Source organism: Tachysurus vachellii, chromosome 5 (genome assembly GCF_030014155.1).
Source record: "Tachysurus vachellii isolate PV-2020 chromosome 5, HZAU_Pvac_v1, whole genome shotgun sequence".
Lineage (NCBI taxonomy): Eukaryota > Metazoa > Chordata > Actinopteri > Siluriformes > Bagridae > Tachysurus > Tachysurus vachellii.
The window spans coordinates 17,638,165-17,654,006 of record NC_083464.1 but is presented as its reverse complement, the minus strand read 5'-3'; the positions used below and the strand labels follow the sequence as shown (position 1 = coordinate 17,654,006).

General features: G+C 39.0%; 2 protein-coding genes across 2 annotated transcripts; both read left to right on the top strand.

The window, feature by feature from the left end:
• Positions 1–418: 418 nt before the first annotated feature.
• On the top strand, positions 419–2,744 carry LOC132845296 (polyadenylate-binding protein 1-like). Its single transcript, XM_060869238.1, has 5 exons — positions 419–600; positions 1,006–1,176; positions 1,413–1,546; positions 1,927–1,977; positions 2,425–2,744. Exons 2-5 carry the CDS (start codon positions 1,020–1,022, stop codon positions 2,479–2,481), a joined length of 399 nt encoding a protein of 132 aa, XP_060725221.1. The 5' UTR covers positions 419–600; positions 1,006–1,019; the 3' UTR covers positions 2,482–2,744.
• A 10,214-nt stretch (positions 2,745–12,958) lies between these two features.
• LOC132845295 (polyadenylate-binding protein 1-like) lies at positions 12,959–15,315 on the top strand. The gene is made up of 5 exons (XM_060869237.1): positions 12,959–13,140; positions 13,562–13,732; positions 13,967–14,100; positions 14,475–14,525; positions 14,973–15,315. Exons 2-5 carry the CDS (start codon positions 13,576–13,578, stop codon positions 15,027–15,029), a joined length of 399 nt encoding a protein of 132 aa, XP_060725220.1. The 5' UTR covers positions 12,959–13,140; positions 13,562–13,575; the 3' UTR covers positions 15,030–15,315.
• The last annotated feature ends 527 nt before the right edge of the window (positions 15,316–15,842 follow it).

Here is a 15,842-nt window from a genome sequence, read left to right as displayed (position 1 = left end):
TCCGACAAGACACATGTAGTCTCCATGTCTCTGAAAAATTTGAGACTACTTGTCTCGCTGGATAAATCAAATGAATAACCTTATATGTCATTTCTTTAACTTTATTGGTGAGGCAGTATTTACTAGGTAAACTCCAGACCCTTTTTCCATTCAATCTGATTATACATCGAGTTCCAAAAAGGTTTGCATTTAGGCAATAATTTACTTCTACATATTTTTTTATATAAATATTATTACATTTTTTATCTATAGTTTTTACACCATTAATGAGACCACTAGGAATGGCCCCAAATACTACTGCTAACTGCTACATGCTAACTGCACATACCCGGACGTGACGCATCCCCGGCTACTGCCAATCAGCTTTTAAATAGGAAGTGCACCATCCTGATAGGTCAATACGACTGTCAATCATTGCCCACCTAATTCCGTTACCTGGGACTGCACCAGCTGTTTACCTTCAGCACAGCTCAGACATTATGAGTTTAAACACAAACAAAATCAGTGACGCTGTTAATCAGAAAACAGATGACGTCACCAAGACCCACTTATCTCCATAGCATCAGATAAACAAATCATTTGATTTTCAGCTTTTTAGCGGTAAGTATCCTCACAATTATTTACTGATATCTCATTTAATAAAACATCATTTAGAAACTGTTAGCCTATTACACAAACTAATAAGGTGACTACTAACAAGACTAGTGTTATATAAATATAAGTTTATTATCGTACTGCTAGGCTTAATCACTACAAAGCGATGCTTTTCTTATGATCCAGATGTAAAACTATTTTGTTAGTTGACCTTTTACTTAAATTTGTTAAGATAAAAAATAAATTAGAAGCTTTTTAAAACATGATCCTGTCTTTATACCAGAAGTGTTATCTAAATAAACCTAGAGGAGAAAGTAGACTAGTCGTGTTGGAGGAAATATTCAGTCTGTAGTTCAGTGTTTATTTGTTGCTTATGTCTGTCACTAAAAGGTGTTTTTGATTTTTTTTAAGATTATTGCAGAAAAATGAACAGCGTTACTTCAAAAATGGCGTCACTCAACGTTAGGGATCTTCATCCTAATGTGACTGAGTCTCCATCTGCTGTTCCTGCTCCAGCCCGAAAGCCCCTGACCATCTATATGTTGGAGTCGGCTGATCTGGATGAACAGATCAGGATGCTGCGTGAGTCTCACAGTCATATAGAAACTTACACACAAATACAGCTCAAATACACTTGTACACAACACCTTCCTAGCATGAGAAGTGTTTCCTTAAATAAACAGTGTGTACAGTATACAGTCTACTCTTCACTCCTCTTGCTTTTGGAATATGGAGCTAAACCAAACAAAAACAAACAAAAGACAAAGCAGCATCTCTCTATCTCACTCATCTCTCTCTCTCTGTCTGTCTCTCTGCAGATGAGTACATGTTGCCCCTTGTGCAGGAAATACAACCAACTCGGGCCAAAGTCATCACCAATCTAGTTATTCAGGGAGAGAACAACTTTGACCTGCTTAATTTGATTAGGAAACCCAACCTCCTGCGTGCCCAGGTTTACACACACACACACACACACACACACACACACACAGAGGGCTTACTTTTTCGTTTTCTGTTTTAGTATATTTTAGTAAATTGTCTACATGTCTAGCAATATATAAATTGTGCCCTGTCTGATTCATAAGCTTTACTTGTGTGGAAACAAAGCCACACCAACTAATGTCTTATTTATAGATAAAATTGGATGGTTGAGTCAGGAAGGGCATCACACATAAAACCTGTGCAAAATCATAGCATGCGGATCGGATGATCTGCTGTGGCGACCCAAAACGGAGCAGTCGAAAGACAACAACAACTTGCTTATTCAATCATCATACACAAATCAAATAGATGAAACACTGTAATTAATGTCATATTAATATGTGTGTGCAGGTCGAGCAGATTGCTGCTGTGCTTCAGGCAAGGGAAGCTGGCCAGGACGTGGTGAGTACTCTGATGCACGCAATAATTCTTATACAAATGCTACACAGTTTTAATCTGCACTCATTACACACACTGTGTAATTTATAGTTAAATATACAGTAAGCTCCCTAGGTGGGTAGAATGGTTGGCCGGAAAAGAAACATGTCCCGTTTGATACACAGTATAAGGACTAGCTCTCTTCTGTTTGATGGAGAGCTCTTGAGAACACTCGCTAGGGCAAAATGAACACCAGATATTTCTTCAATATGCTCAACAGAATCTGCTGAATAGAATACGTGCAGAATGACAATAATTTTGGAATATCATAATAATTATTAAGACCAGAGCAATAATAGTATAATGTTGTTATAATATCAGAATCTCTCATTGAAATTTGGTTATTATCATTATATATAAAAGAAACATAACAATATAATAATCAGTGCATCTCTACTTTTCTTGTTTCAGCGTTTTCCTGCGCCCAAGAAAAATAAGAGGAGGCGAAAGAAGAAGAATGTCCAATAAATTCAATACGCCAATAAATTCTATATTTTATAAATGTTTTAACAAAATTAAAACCTCGTTCCTGAACAATGTTTGTTTATTTATTTATTTATTTATAGAATTTTGTCGATGGAAATCCTCGTTGTTTCTGTAGTAAGTAATCATCTGTACAGCTTACCCGAAATCATTGTAAACTGCTTCTACCTACTTCTGATTTTTGTGATGACATTAACAACCGATTTCTAAAACAGCTGACATAATGATGCACATTTACTCCTATAAATATTTGCTACTCCTCATAATAAGGATTATTGTATGTTATTAAATTTTCTAGCTATTGAACAAATATTAAATATTCTAACAAAACATGAGTTTTTTCAACTTAATTACAGTGGTGACAATCAACCCCACCATCAAAGGTATTATTTATTATTTGGTTGGTATAGTCATAAGCCTGTTTGACTGAACACTTGAATTTATGTGACATCACCAAGAACCACTTATCTCCATAGCATCATCTCATTTTCAGCTTTCTAGCGGTAAAAATCCTCACAATTATTTACGGATATCTCGTTTAAAAAACATCATTTAGAAACTGTTAGCCTATTACACAAACTAATAAGGTGACTACTAACAAGACTAGTGTTATATAAATATAAGTTTATTATCGTACTGCTAGGCTTAATCGCTACAAGGCGATGCTTTTCTTATGCTCAAAATAAAAAAAGTATTTTGTTAGTCAAACTTTTACTTAAATTTGTTAAGATGAAAAATTCTTTTAGTAGCTTTTTAAAACATGATCCTGTCTTTATACCAGAATTGTTATCTAAAGAAACCTTGAGGAGAAAGAAGACTAGTCGTGTTGGGTGACATATTCAGTCTGCATTTCAGTGTTTTGTTGCTGCTTTTGTCTGTCACTGGTAGCTGTATTTTATTTTTTTATATTCTCGACGAAAAATGAACAGCGTTACTTTCCAAATGGCATCACTCTACATTGACGATCTTCATCCTAATGTCACTGAATATATGCTACTGAAGACGTTTGGCTCTGTTGGACAAGTTCACTAAATCCGCCTCTCCATGTGTGGCACATGGACACTGATATTTACACTTCCTCTGTGTTGGATTATATCAACTCCACCATTGACAGTGTTACAACCCAGAAACAGATCACCGTGTACCCAAATCAGAAGCTTTGGATGAATAAGGATGTACTGCAGGCCCAAGCACTGCTATAATTTAAGGGTAGAGAAGCACTTCTTCAACTCTCACCCTAGACACCTGTGGCAGGGCATCCAGGTCATCAGTGACTATAAGCCAAGCAACTTCCTCTCATCAACTACAGATGTTTCATTCTTGAACAGGCTGAATGACTCTTATGCTCGCTTCAACAGTAACAACAGAGAGACGGACACTAAACCAGACCCTTTGAAACCCTTCAGCCCCTCAGACACACCTCCCCACCGCCGCACGAAACAGGAAATCGCGCTCATTGCCGGGAAAATCATGCCGGGTGAGAAAATCAGCGGCGGTGCAGCACCCCGGACAGCGCAGCTGACCCGTGGAGAAAATCGCGCAGCACCAAGGTCAGCATCGCTGATTCTTTATGCTCTTTGGGTGTAATTTTAACAGTTTTAGTCAGCTTCTTGGTCATTTGATCATGTCTTTGTTGTGTATTCACGTGAAATAAGGAGGCAATACACCGAGTACCAAAACAGGTTTCTTTTACTGAACATTAGCCACATGTGCAACTCCACTTCTTTTCCCATCTGCTACCTTCCTAGCTATCACACACTAGCCCCATCTAGTGTACATCTATTAATTAGCAATGTAATAAGAACACAACATCTCCCCCTTACTTAATTTGTTTTCCTCAGCAATTACAGTAAACATTGTTTAACAGTAAATTTTTTCAGATTAAAGAAAACAGAACAATTTCTTCCAAATGTCTATTGACAACCACATTTAGCATGAATAGTTCCGTGAACCTCCTTTCAGTTTAAACAATGAAACAGTTACAACATTAGAAGGATTCGACCATTTCTGTCCACACAGGCTGCTCAGGTACTTGTTCAGTCTCTTGTCATTTCTAGACTGGATTACTGCAATGCACTGCTGGCAGGTCTACCTATGAACGCAATCCGTCCTCTGCAAATGATCCAAAATGCAGCTGCCCGGCTTGTTTTCAACCTGCCAAAGTTCTCGCATACCACCCCGCTGCTGCGATCCCTCCACTGGCTTCCGGTAGCTGCACGCATCAGATTCAAAACACTGATGCTGGCCTACAAAGCCAAAAATGGACCAGCTCCCTCCTACCTCAAAGCCCTCATCACTCCGCGCTGCACCCTGCACCCTCCGATCTACCAGCACTGCTCGACTGGTTCCACCATCTCTCAGGTTAAGAGGCAAGTATACTACAAGACTCTTCTCTGTACTGGCACCAAGGTGGTGGAACGAACTTCCCCTAGAGGTCCGGACAGCTGAGTCACTGGCTATTTTCAAGCGGCGGTTGAAGACCTACTTATTCAGGAAACACTTCAACTAGCACTTCTTTCATTATCTTTTGCATTTAAAAAAAAAAAAAAAAAAAAAACACACCTTTTGGCACTTTCATTGTAACTTTGAACAAATGTTTTAAACTCATGGTATCTTAAGTATGTAACTTAGTGAGCCAGCATTAATGTATTCAATGTTAGAGATTTAAGCACTTATGTACGTCGCTCTGGATAAGGGCGTCTGCCAAATGCTGTAAATGTAAATGTAAACAACAACTCGTCTAAATTAAACTTCGGTACTATTCCTTTTCACCATCACTTTCTTCTTTTCTACTATGGCAGTTTATGTTACATAGTCCTTCAACCATGCTGGTTTCCTTCTACAACGCCCCTCCAACTTCCAAGTGGTGCAGTAGTGAATTGTTCAGAGTGTTCAGGAACCTGAGCGAAGTCTGTGTTCAGTGGTGCCAGATGAGATATGTCCCAAGTTCGTCCATCACTTAGCTCAAAACTATGTGTCCCCTTCCGTCTAACAACCTGCATGGGGTTGCTAAATTTTGATTTCCCTTTTCTTACATGCACAGGTTTCCTCACCCGTACAAAATCACCTTCCTTGAGTCCCGGAGTCTTTGCTTTGCGCTTTGTATCCACCTATGCTTTCATTTTCCACTGGTTTTGCATCACTTTTGTTTTCAACTTGTCCATAGCAGGATTCACATTGCACTTTGGAAGAATTGTCAATTTTGTTCTCATTTTCCTTCCGAACATCAGCTCAAAAGGAGAAATTCCTGTAGTAGCGTGAGGTGTAGCTCGATACGTTTGTAGAAAATCCGCAACGAACAATGTCCACTGAGCTCTCTCCCTTTCTGCAGTCAGAATCGTCTCCTTCAGTACCTTGTTCCAACGCTCCACAGCTCCATTACCTTCCAGGTGATATATAGAAGTACGGATGTGCTTTATATCTCTTTCTTGTAGAAACAGTTTGAACTCTGTTGACAGGAACTGAGATCCATTATCGGTAACAATCTCCAGAGGATTACCTTTTTGGCTGAACACTGACCTCAGAAAACAATTAATGGCAGATGCAGTCACATGAGGTGCAAAAGCAACCTCTGGCCATTTTGAATGGTAGTCAAGCAATGTGATGGCATATCTACAACTAGCAGGGCCAATGTCAAACGGACCCACCACGTCAATACCCAGTTTCTGCCACGGACCTACTGGGTAGTCGACTGGGGTAAGTGGTGCATGTGTAGTTTTAGCCGTTTTATCATTAAGTTGGCATGTGACACAGGTTGCAATTGTGGACTGTACCTGCGAATCCATCTTAGGCCACCAGTATAACTCCCTAAGCCTTTGCTTGGTTCTCACAATGCCTTGATGGCCATCATGAGCAAGGGTGACCAAACGTGAACGTAGATTACGTGGCACAATCAGTCTGTGTGGTCCTCTTAGCACATACGAGTCCAAAATAGACAGTTCATCTCGTATTGGAAAGTAACTGAACATGTCAGGTTGCAGGGCTTTGGATGTAGCGGGCCAACCATGCTCAATGTAATGACGAAGTTTGGCAAGCTCAGGACATGCGGCACTTTCAGCTGCAAACTCGGCCACAGGAACAGCTGACAGAAGTGTAGTGATAGTAGCAACGGTTTCAGGTTCAGAATCAACGTCAGAATCAATGTCGTTTGGCAATGGAAGACGTGAAAGACAATCTGCTACCTGGTTGTCAACCCCCCGTTTGTACTGCATAGTATAGTTGAAGCAGAGCAATCTGGCAGACCAACGCGCTACTCTCAGTCCAGCTCGTCCCATACCTTTAGTAGTTAAAAGGGTAGTTAGGGCTTGGTGGTCAGATCTTAAGTTGAAATGTTTGCCCCACAGGTATGTTCTTCAACGCTCAATGACCCACACACAAGCAAGAGCTTCTTTTTCAACCACAGAATATTTCCTTTCCGCAGATGTCAAGGTTCTGGAAGCAAAAGCCACTGTCCTTTCTGACTTATCTGGATGAAGCTGAGTCAGGATGCCACCTATGCCGTAATCTGAGGCATCCGTAGTAACAATCGTGGGCAAAGCAGGATCAAATAAAGCCAATGCAGGGCTCTGTGCAATCAGTTCTTTTACTTCCTGGAAACTTTTGTGTGCTTTATTAGTCCATGCAAAATTAGAATTTCCTCTAAGAGCATCTCTCATAGGCTCAACAACTGCTGCATAGTTTGGAATGAATTTAGCATACCAAGCGGTGAGACCTAGAAATGATCTGAGTGTGGACGCATCCGAAGGTGGTGGAGCATTACGTATTGCTTCCAAGTGACTGTGATCTGGCATCAGTCCTTCTTTGGAGATAGTATGTCCCAGAAATGTGAGCTTCTCCTGGCGAAACGTACATTTCTTCTCATTTAAATGCAGACCTGCTTCTTGTAGTTTGTGCAGCACTATTTTTAGGTGAGCATCATGGCTAGTGACAGTGTCACCAAACACAATTATGTCATCCAGATAACACTGAACACCTGTAACACCCCTGAGAATAGTAGACATCAATTTTTGAAACGCCGCTGGAGCTGATGCTAATCCGTAGCAAACTCTCTTGAAACGAAACAAACCATCATGTGTTATAAAGGCAGTGAGGTCCCTACTGTCCTCATGTAGTGGTACCTGATGGTAAGCATTTGCCAGATCGATTGTAGAAAACATAACAGCACCTCTCAACTGTGAAAAGAGTTCTTCAATGTGTGGAATGGGGTAGCTGTCCACAACGATTGCTTTGTTGGGTTCCCTGAGATCCACACACATCCTGATGTCTCCAGATTTTTTCTGAGTAACAACGATGGGCGAAACCCAAGGTGAAGCATCCACTCTTTCAATAATATCTGCTGCTAGTAGGCGGTTCAGCTCTGTAGACACAGCATCCCGTACAGCAAAAGGTAGCCTGCGTAGCTTCTGCTGCACAGGAATAAAATTTTCATGCATCTTTACTTTGTGTACAAAGTTCTTTGCACAGCCAATGGATGGCGTGGCGGTATGAGACACGTGTTGCACTCGCTGTTTGGAGGTGAGTACTTTATTTCCTGATATGCACAAATTTAAGGAATATATTAAGTCCATACCCATAAGTGCGTTTCCACTTTTCACAATATAGAATGTGGCAGGTACTGAATGTTCGCCATGTCGTGCAGACGTCTTAATACATCCCAGCACTGGAAGGTCATCTTTTGAATATGTGACAAGACACACATCTGATTGTTTCAAGGGTAGTTCAGAAAAGTATTGCTTATATATATGCTCTGGAAGCAAAGATACGGATGATCCAGTATCAACTATCAGTTCTTGCATCGTAGTACCAGAATATGTACCCATTTCAATGTCACACACAATTTTGTTTGCAGCCAACGTGTTAGTCATGTACAAAACAGTCAGTTCAGGAACTTCAATTTCTCTGATGTCCTGTCTCCGTCCAGAGCGACACACTTTTGCAAAATGTCCCATTTTACCACATGATTTACACGTCTTATTCAAAGCAGGGCACTGCTTGGAATTTGCTAAATGGCAACTGGAATCACAGCGATAACATTTGCGTGCAGAATGGCTCTGGGTTTTACCTTGTGTGGTTCTACGCATGGTCGTTTCTTTTTTTCTAACATATAGCCGTTGAACTGGTAAGTCGGCAGGTTTTGTAAATTCACTTGCATTAGCCATGGCATTTTCCACTTGAACAGCCACTTGTACTGCCCTGTCTAACGTCAAATCCGCTTCAAGTAGTAAGCGTTCACGAATACGACTGCTGTGTACTTTCTCCACGATTTGATCTCTCAGCATTTTGTCCTCTTTGTCACCAAATGCACATAATGACACCATATCACGAAGCGCGGCAACATACTGAAGTATATTTTCGTCGTGTCTTTGCTCCCTTTGACGAAATTTATGTCGCTCAGCAATGGCATTTACTTTTGGTACAAAATGCGTTCTGAGAGCAGTAAGAGCAGAAACATAGGTCGTATCAGTATTAGGAAGAGTGTAGAAAATTCTCTGTGCTTCCGTGCCCAGGCAGTGAAGTAGTGTAGCACGCTTACGAGTATCAGGCCAGTCATCCCCCTCGGCATGAATCGCCAACAAGTAGTTCTCAAACATTTGCGTCCATATCCCAAACGGAACTGCAGGCTCACCAGGACACTGTAAGTATGTAGGAGGAAGATGAACCGCCATCCTCGTCGCCAATTTGTTGTGTATTCACGTGAAATAAGGAGGCAATACACCAAGTACCAAAACAGGTTTCTTTTACTGAACATTAGCCACATGTGCAACTCCACTTCTTTTCCCATCTGCTACCTTCCTAGCTATCACACACTAGCCCCATCTAGTGTACATCTATTAATTAGCAATGTAATAAGAACACAACAGTCTTACTATTATGTCCTGTTAGGTTCTTGACAGTTTCATGAGCTGTAAATGTCTTATTGACATTCAAAATGTAGAAACAAGGATAGCAATGTATTTAAGAATGTCCTTATACTCTTCTTAATTTTAGTGTTTGGTGATGATAATTTTTGGTATGAGGCAGAATAAAATACGCCACCAGGAGGCGTCGATACACTCACTTTCTCTCTCTCTCACTCATTTTCTACCGCTTATCCGAACTACCTCGGGTCACGGGGAGCCTGTGCCTATCTCAGGCGTCATCGGGCATCAAGGCAGGATACACCCTGGACGGAGTGCCAACCCATCACAGGGCACACACACACTCTCATTCACTCACACAATCACACACTACGGACAACTTTCCAGAGATGCCAATCAAGCTACCATGCATGTCTTTGGACCGGGGGAGGAAACCGGAGTACCCGGAGGAAACCCCCGAGGCACGGGGAGAACATGCAAACTCCACACAAACAAGGCGGAGGGGGGAATCGATCCCCCAACCCTGGAGGTGTGAGGCCAACGTGCTAACCACTAAGCCACCGTGCCCCCGGCGTCGATACACTCTAAATCTATTAAATAAGTATAGGCTGTATTATTATGAATATTTTCTATCCCTGATAAGGTAAATTGTATGTTATTAAAATTTCAAGCTATTGCACAAATATGGAACATGACTCATTCAAACAAAATAAATATTAAATATTTTAACTATATAGAAGTTTATTTTTCCACTTAATTACAGCGGTGACAACCAATCCCACCATCTAAGGTATTATTCATTATTTAGTTGGTTTAGTCATAAGCCTGTTTGACTGGACACTTGAGGTTGATTAAAACTGTTGACTGCTAAACACAAAAGCTTTACGTGAAGTGTTTTCTGCTAAATGTTGGTCTTCATGGTAGTGAGTTATAGGGTTTGCCTATATTTTCCTACCATTTCCTTCCTCAATGTTAATCTAAAAATAAATAAATAAATAAAAAACTTACTACACATTTAAATCGGTTGCTCCTTTTTTTTATTTAATTAAACTCCGTTATATTTGATGCAGTGTGAGTTTTGTCACCTTTCTATCAACACCGGCACTCGCTGTCAAAAAAAAAGGGGCCCAAATGGGGATCCTACCGATTAGCCAGACTGGGCCTGGTGCCAGGGGGTAAATCACGAGGATTAGTTTCAGTACTTTCAGGATCAGTTTGGCAGTAACACACCGACAATACACACAATTCTAAAATTATTATAACTTCATTATTATTAACAACTTGTCACTGTGATTTAGTCTAGTAAACCAAATGTTTTTGGTTTATACATGATTCAGTTCTTACAAAAATATCCGAATGTGGCGCGAAGTCGCTGAGTTTGAAGATTGCACAAATGCGCAAAATGGGCGTTTGGTACAAATCTTTACCTCAACACAATCTTCTCTACATAAATTTCAGAATACACCACCCTTGGAAATTTCACCCAGGAGAATCATAACAATACCCCAATGTTGGTATGAGGTCACACAGGTTCGTTTCTATTATAGAAATGGCAGACAAGAAGCGCGAATAGAGCTCAAAATACAAAAAATTATTAATACGAAAAGTCATCTAATAAAAACAATATTAAAACTGTTAGACCACTCTTTGTTACACATATGCTAATAATCCTAAAAGGGAACAGAAACACAATTTATAATAAAGACTGAAGACTATGCATTACACAAAATAAACCAAAACACCAGGCTAAGGTCCTCAAAGATGAAAAATGATCACTGGGTACTTAAGGTAGCCAAAAGCACAAGTTACAGGTCCCTGTGCACTCAGATCATATGTTCATCTGGCGGAGAACTTCACCTGGTCACTCAACACCTGCTCTATCACCAAGAAAGCCCAGCAGCGTCTCTGCTTCTTACGAAGGCTGAGAAAAGCCCATCTCCCTCCCCCCATCCTGACTACATTCTACGTTCTCTTCCCTCTATCGTGGACATTTACACCACACACTATATCCGAAAAGCCAACAGCATTGTGGATGACCCCACACACCCCTCACTCACACTCTTCACCCTCCTGAACTCTGGAAAAAGGTACAGAAGCATTTGGGCCCTCATGACCAGACTGTGTAACTGTTTCTATCTACAAGCCATCAGACTCCTCAATAACTGAACTGAACTGCACTGAGCACAAAACACACACACATCAACTGTATGGACTGCAAAGACCTACACTAAATACACAATCTTCCAATATATATCCATCAAACTGTTTACATGCTGTTTTGAACACTGTTTTTGCTCTTTGCACATGCTGTCCCACAATTCAGTTGATTGCTGTTTAGCACAACACAATACCTCATGTAACTGCTGCTATAATACTGTGGTCATTCCAGTATTTCTGCAAACGCAATATTGTATGAACATACAGCATTTACACTGGTCGGCGCTGTTTTTGTATATTGTCTTTTGTGTAATGTCTCGTATTTTTTGTCCTGCACTGTCTTTTGTCTTGCTCTGTGTACACCAGGTTGCACAGATGCGCTTTATGTGGCTAGGACTAACTTACTAAGTCCTTAGCTCTGTCTTTTTTTTATGTAGCACCATGGTCCTGGAGAAACGTTGTCTCATTTCACTTGTACTGTAACAGATATATATGGTTGAAATGACAATAAAAGCTACTTGACTTGACTTGATCAAGTCAGCACACCAAGTGTTACACAACACAAACTGAAGAAACCCACCACCTCAAAAGGGAGAGAAGATCCTTCCACCTGTGAGAGCCTCCAGACACTAAAAATTAAAATCAGCAAATATTAAACATACTGCTTCAATTCAATTCAAGTTTATTTGTATAGCGCTTTTTACAAATTGACATTTTTACATGGCTTCATTCACAAATAAAAAAACATTACACCAAAAGAAGAGCCTTGTATATTACTAGTGCTACACACCATTCTGCTTTTTTGCATAACATGAACAATAACAATATACATACAGAGGGTCACAGTGTGTTCAACTGTTATGTTTTACATTCATAATAGCAATCAAAGGAAACAACAGAAAGAAAAGGGGAAAAAATAATAAATAAATAAACAAAAAACAAACAAACAAATAAATAAATAAATAAACTATACAGGGGTAAAAAAAACTTACAGTGTTCCAAAAAGAAAAGGATTCAAAACTTCTATACATCCGACAAGACACATGTAGTCTCCATGTCTCTGAAAAATTTGAGACTACTTGTCTCGCTGGATAAATCAAATGAATAACCTTATATGTCATTTCTTTAACTTTATTGGTGAGGCAGTATTTACTAGGTAAACTCCAGACCCTTTTTCCATTCAATCTGATTATACATCGAGTTCCAAAAAGGTTTGCATTTAGGCAATAATTTACTTCTACATATTTTTTTATATAAATATTATTACATTTTTTATCTATAGTTTTTACACCATTAATGAGACCACTAGGAATGGCCCCAAATACTACTGCTAACTGCTACATGCTAACTGCACATACCCGGACGTGACGCATCCCCGGCTACTGCCAATCAGCTTTTAAATAGGAAGTGCACCATCCTGATAGGTCAATACGACTGTCAATCATTGCCCACCTAATTCCGTTACCTGGGACTGCACCAGCTGTTTACCTTCAGCACAGCTCAGACATTATGAGTTTAAACACAAACAAAATCAGTGACGCTGTTAATCAGAAAACAGATGACGTCACCAAGACCCACTTATCTCCATAGCATCAGATAAACAAATCATTTGATTTTCAGCTTTTTAGCGGTAAGTATCCTCACAATTATTTACTGATATCTCATTTAATAAAACATCATTTAGAAACTGTTAGCCTATTACACAAACTAATAAGGTGACTACTAACAAGACTAGTGTTATATAAATATAAGTTTATTATCGTACTGCTAGGCTTAATCACTACAAAGCGATGCTTTTCTTATGATCCAGATGTAAAACTATTTTGTTAGTTGACCTTTTACTTAAATTTGTTAAGATAAAAAATAAATTAGAAGCTTTTTAAAACATGATCCTGTCTTTATACCAGAAGTGTTATCTAAATAAACCTAGAGGAGAAAGTAGACTAGTCGTGTTGGAGGAAATATTCAGTCTGTAGTTCAGTGTTTATTTGTTGCTTATGTCTGTCACTAAAAGCTGTTTTTGATTTTTATTTTTTTTTTATTTTTTTAAGATTATTGCAGAAAAATGAACAGCGTTACTTCAAAAATGGCGTCACTCAACGTTAGGGATCTTCATCCTAATGTGACTGAGTCTCCATCTGCTGTTCCTGCTCCAGCCCGAAAGCCCCTGACCATCTATATGTTGGAGTCGGCTGATCTGGATGAACAGATCAGGATGCTGCGTGAGTCTCACAGTCATATAGAAACTTACACACAAATACAGCTCAAATACACTTGTACACAACACCTTCCTAGCATGAGAAGTGTTTCCTTAAATAAACAGTGTGTACAGTATACAGTCTACTCTTCACTCCTCTTGCTTTTGGAATATGGAGCTAAACCAAACAAAAACAAACAAAAGACAAAGCAGCATCTCTCTATCTCACTCATCTCTCTCTCTGTCTGTCTCTCTGCAGATGAGTACATGTTGCCCCTTGTGCAGGAAATACAACCAACTCGGGCCAAAGTCATCACCAATCTAGTTATTCAGGGAGAGAACAACTTTGACCTGCTTAATTTGATTAGGAAACCCAACCTCCTGCGTGCCCAGGTTTACACACACACACACACACACACACACACAGAGGGCTTACTTTTTCGTTTTCTGTTTTAGTATATTTTAATAAATTGTCTACATGTCTAGCAATATATAAATTGTGCCCTGTCTGATTCATAAGCTTTACTTGTGTGGAAACAAAGCCACACCAACTAATGTCTTATTTATAGATAAAATTGGATGGTTGAGTCAGGAAGGGCATCACACATAAAACCTGTGCAAAATCATAGCATGCGGATCGGATGATCTGCTGTGGCGACCCAAAACGGAGCAGTCGAAAGACAACAACAACTTGCTTATTCAATCATCATACACAAATCAAATAGATGAAACACTGTAATTAATGTCATATTAATATGTGTGTGCAGGTCGAGCAGATTGCTGCTGTGCTTCAGGCAAGGGAAGCTGGCCAGGACGTGGTGAGTACTCTGATGCACGCAATAATTCTTATACAAATGCTACACAGTTTTAATCTGCACTCATTACACACACTGTGTAATTTATAGTTAAATATACAGTAAGCTCCCTAGGTGGGTAGAATGGTTGGCCGGAAAAGAAACATGTCCCGTTTGATACACAGTATAAGGACTAGCTCTCTTCTGTTTGATGGAGAGCTCTTGAGAACACTCGCTAGGGCAAAATGAACACCAGATATTTCTTCAATATGCTCAACAGAATCTGCTGAATAGAATACGTGCAGAATGACAATAATTTTGGAATATCATAATAATTATTAAGACCAGAGCAATAATAGTATAATGTTGTTATAATATCAGAATCTCTCATTGAAATTTGGTTATTATCATTATATATAAAAGAAACATAACAATATAATAATCAGTGCATCTCTACTTTTCTTGTTTCAGCGTTTTCCTGCGCCCAAGAAAAATAAGAGGAGGCGAAAGAAGAAGAATGTCCAATAAATTCAATACGCCAATAAATTCTATATTTTATAAATGTTTTAACAAAATTAAAACCTCGTTCCTGAACAATGTTTGTTTATTTATTTATTTATTTATAGAATTTTGTCGATGGAAATCCTCGTTGTTTCTGTAGTAAGTAATCATCTGTACAGCTTACCCGAAATCATTGTAAACTGCTTCTACCTACTTCTGATTTTTGTGATGACATTAACAACCGATTTCTAAAACAGCTGACATAATGATGCACATTTACTCCTATAAATATTTCCTACTCCTCATAATAAGGATTATTGTATGTTATTAAATTTTCTAGCTATTGAACAAATATTAAATATTCTAACAAAACATGAGTTTTTTCAACTTAATTACAGTGGTGACAATCAACCCCACCATCAAAGGTATTATTTATTATTTGGTTGGTATAGTCATAAGCCTGTTTGACTGAACACTTGAATTTATGTGACATCACCAAGAACCACTTATCTCCATAGCATCATCTCATTTTCAGCTTTCTAGCGGTAAAAATCCTCACAATTATTTACGGATATCTCGTTTAAAAAACATCATTTAGAAACTGTTAGCCTACAAACTAATAAGGTGACTACTAACAAGACTAGTGTTATATAAATATAAGTTTATTATCGTACTGCTAGGCTTAATCGCTACAAGGCGATGCTTTTCTTATGCTCAAAATAAAAAAAGTATTTTGTTAGTCAAACTTTTACTTAAATTTGTTAAGATGAAAAATTCTTTTAGTAGCTTTTTAAAACATGATCCTGTCTTTATACCAGAATTGTTATCTAAAGAAACCTT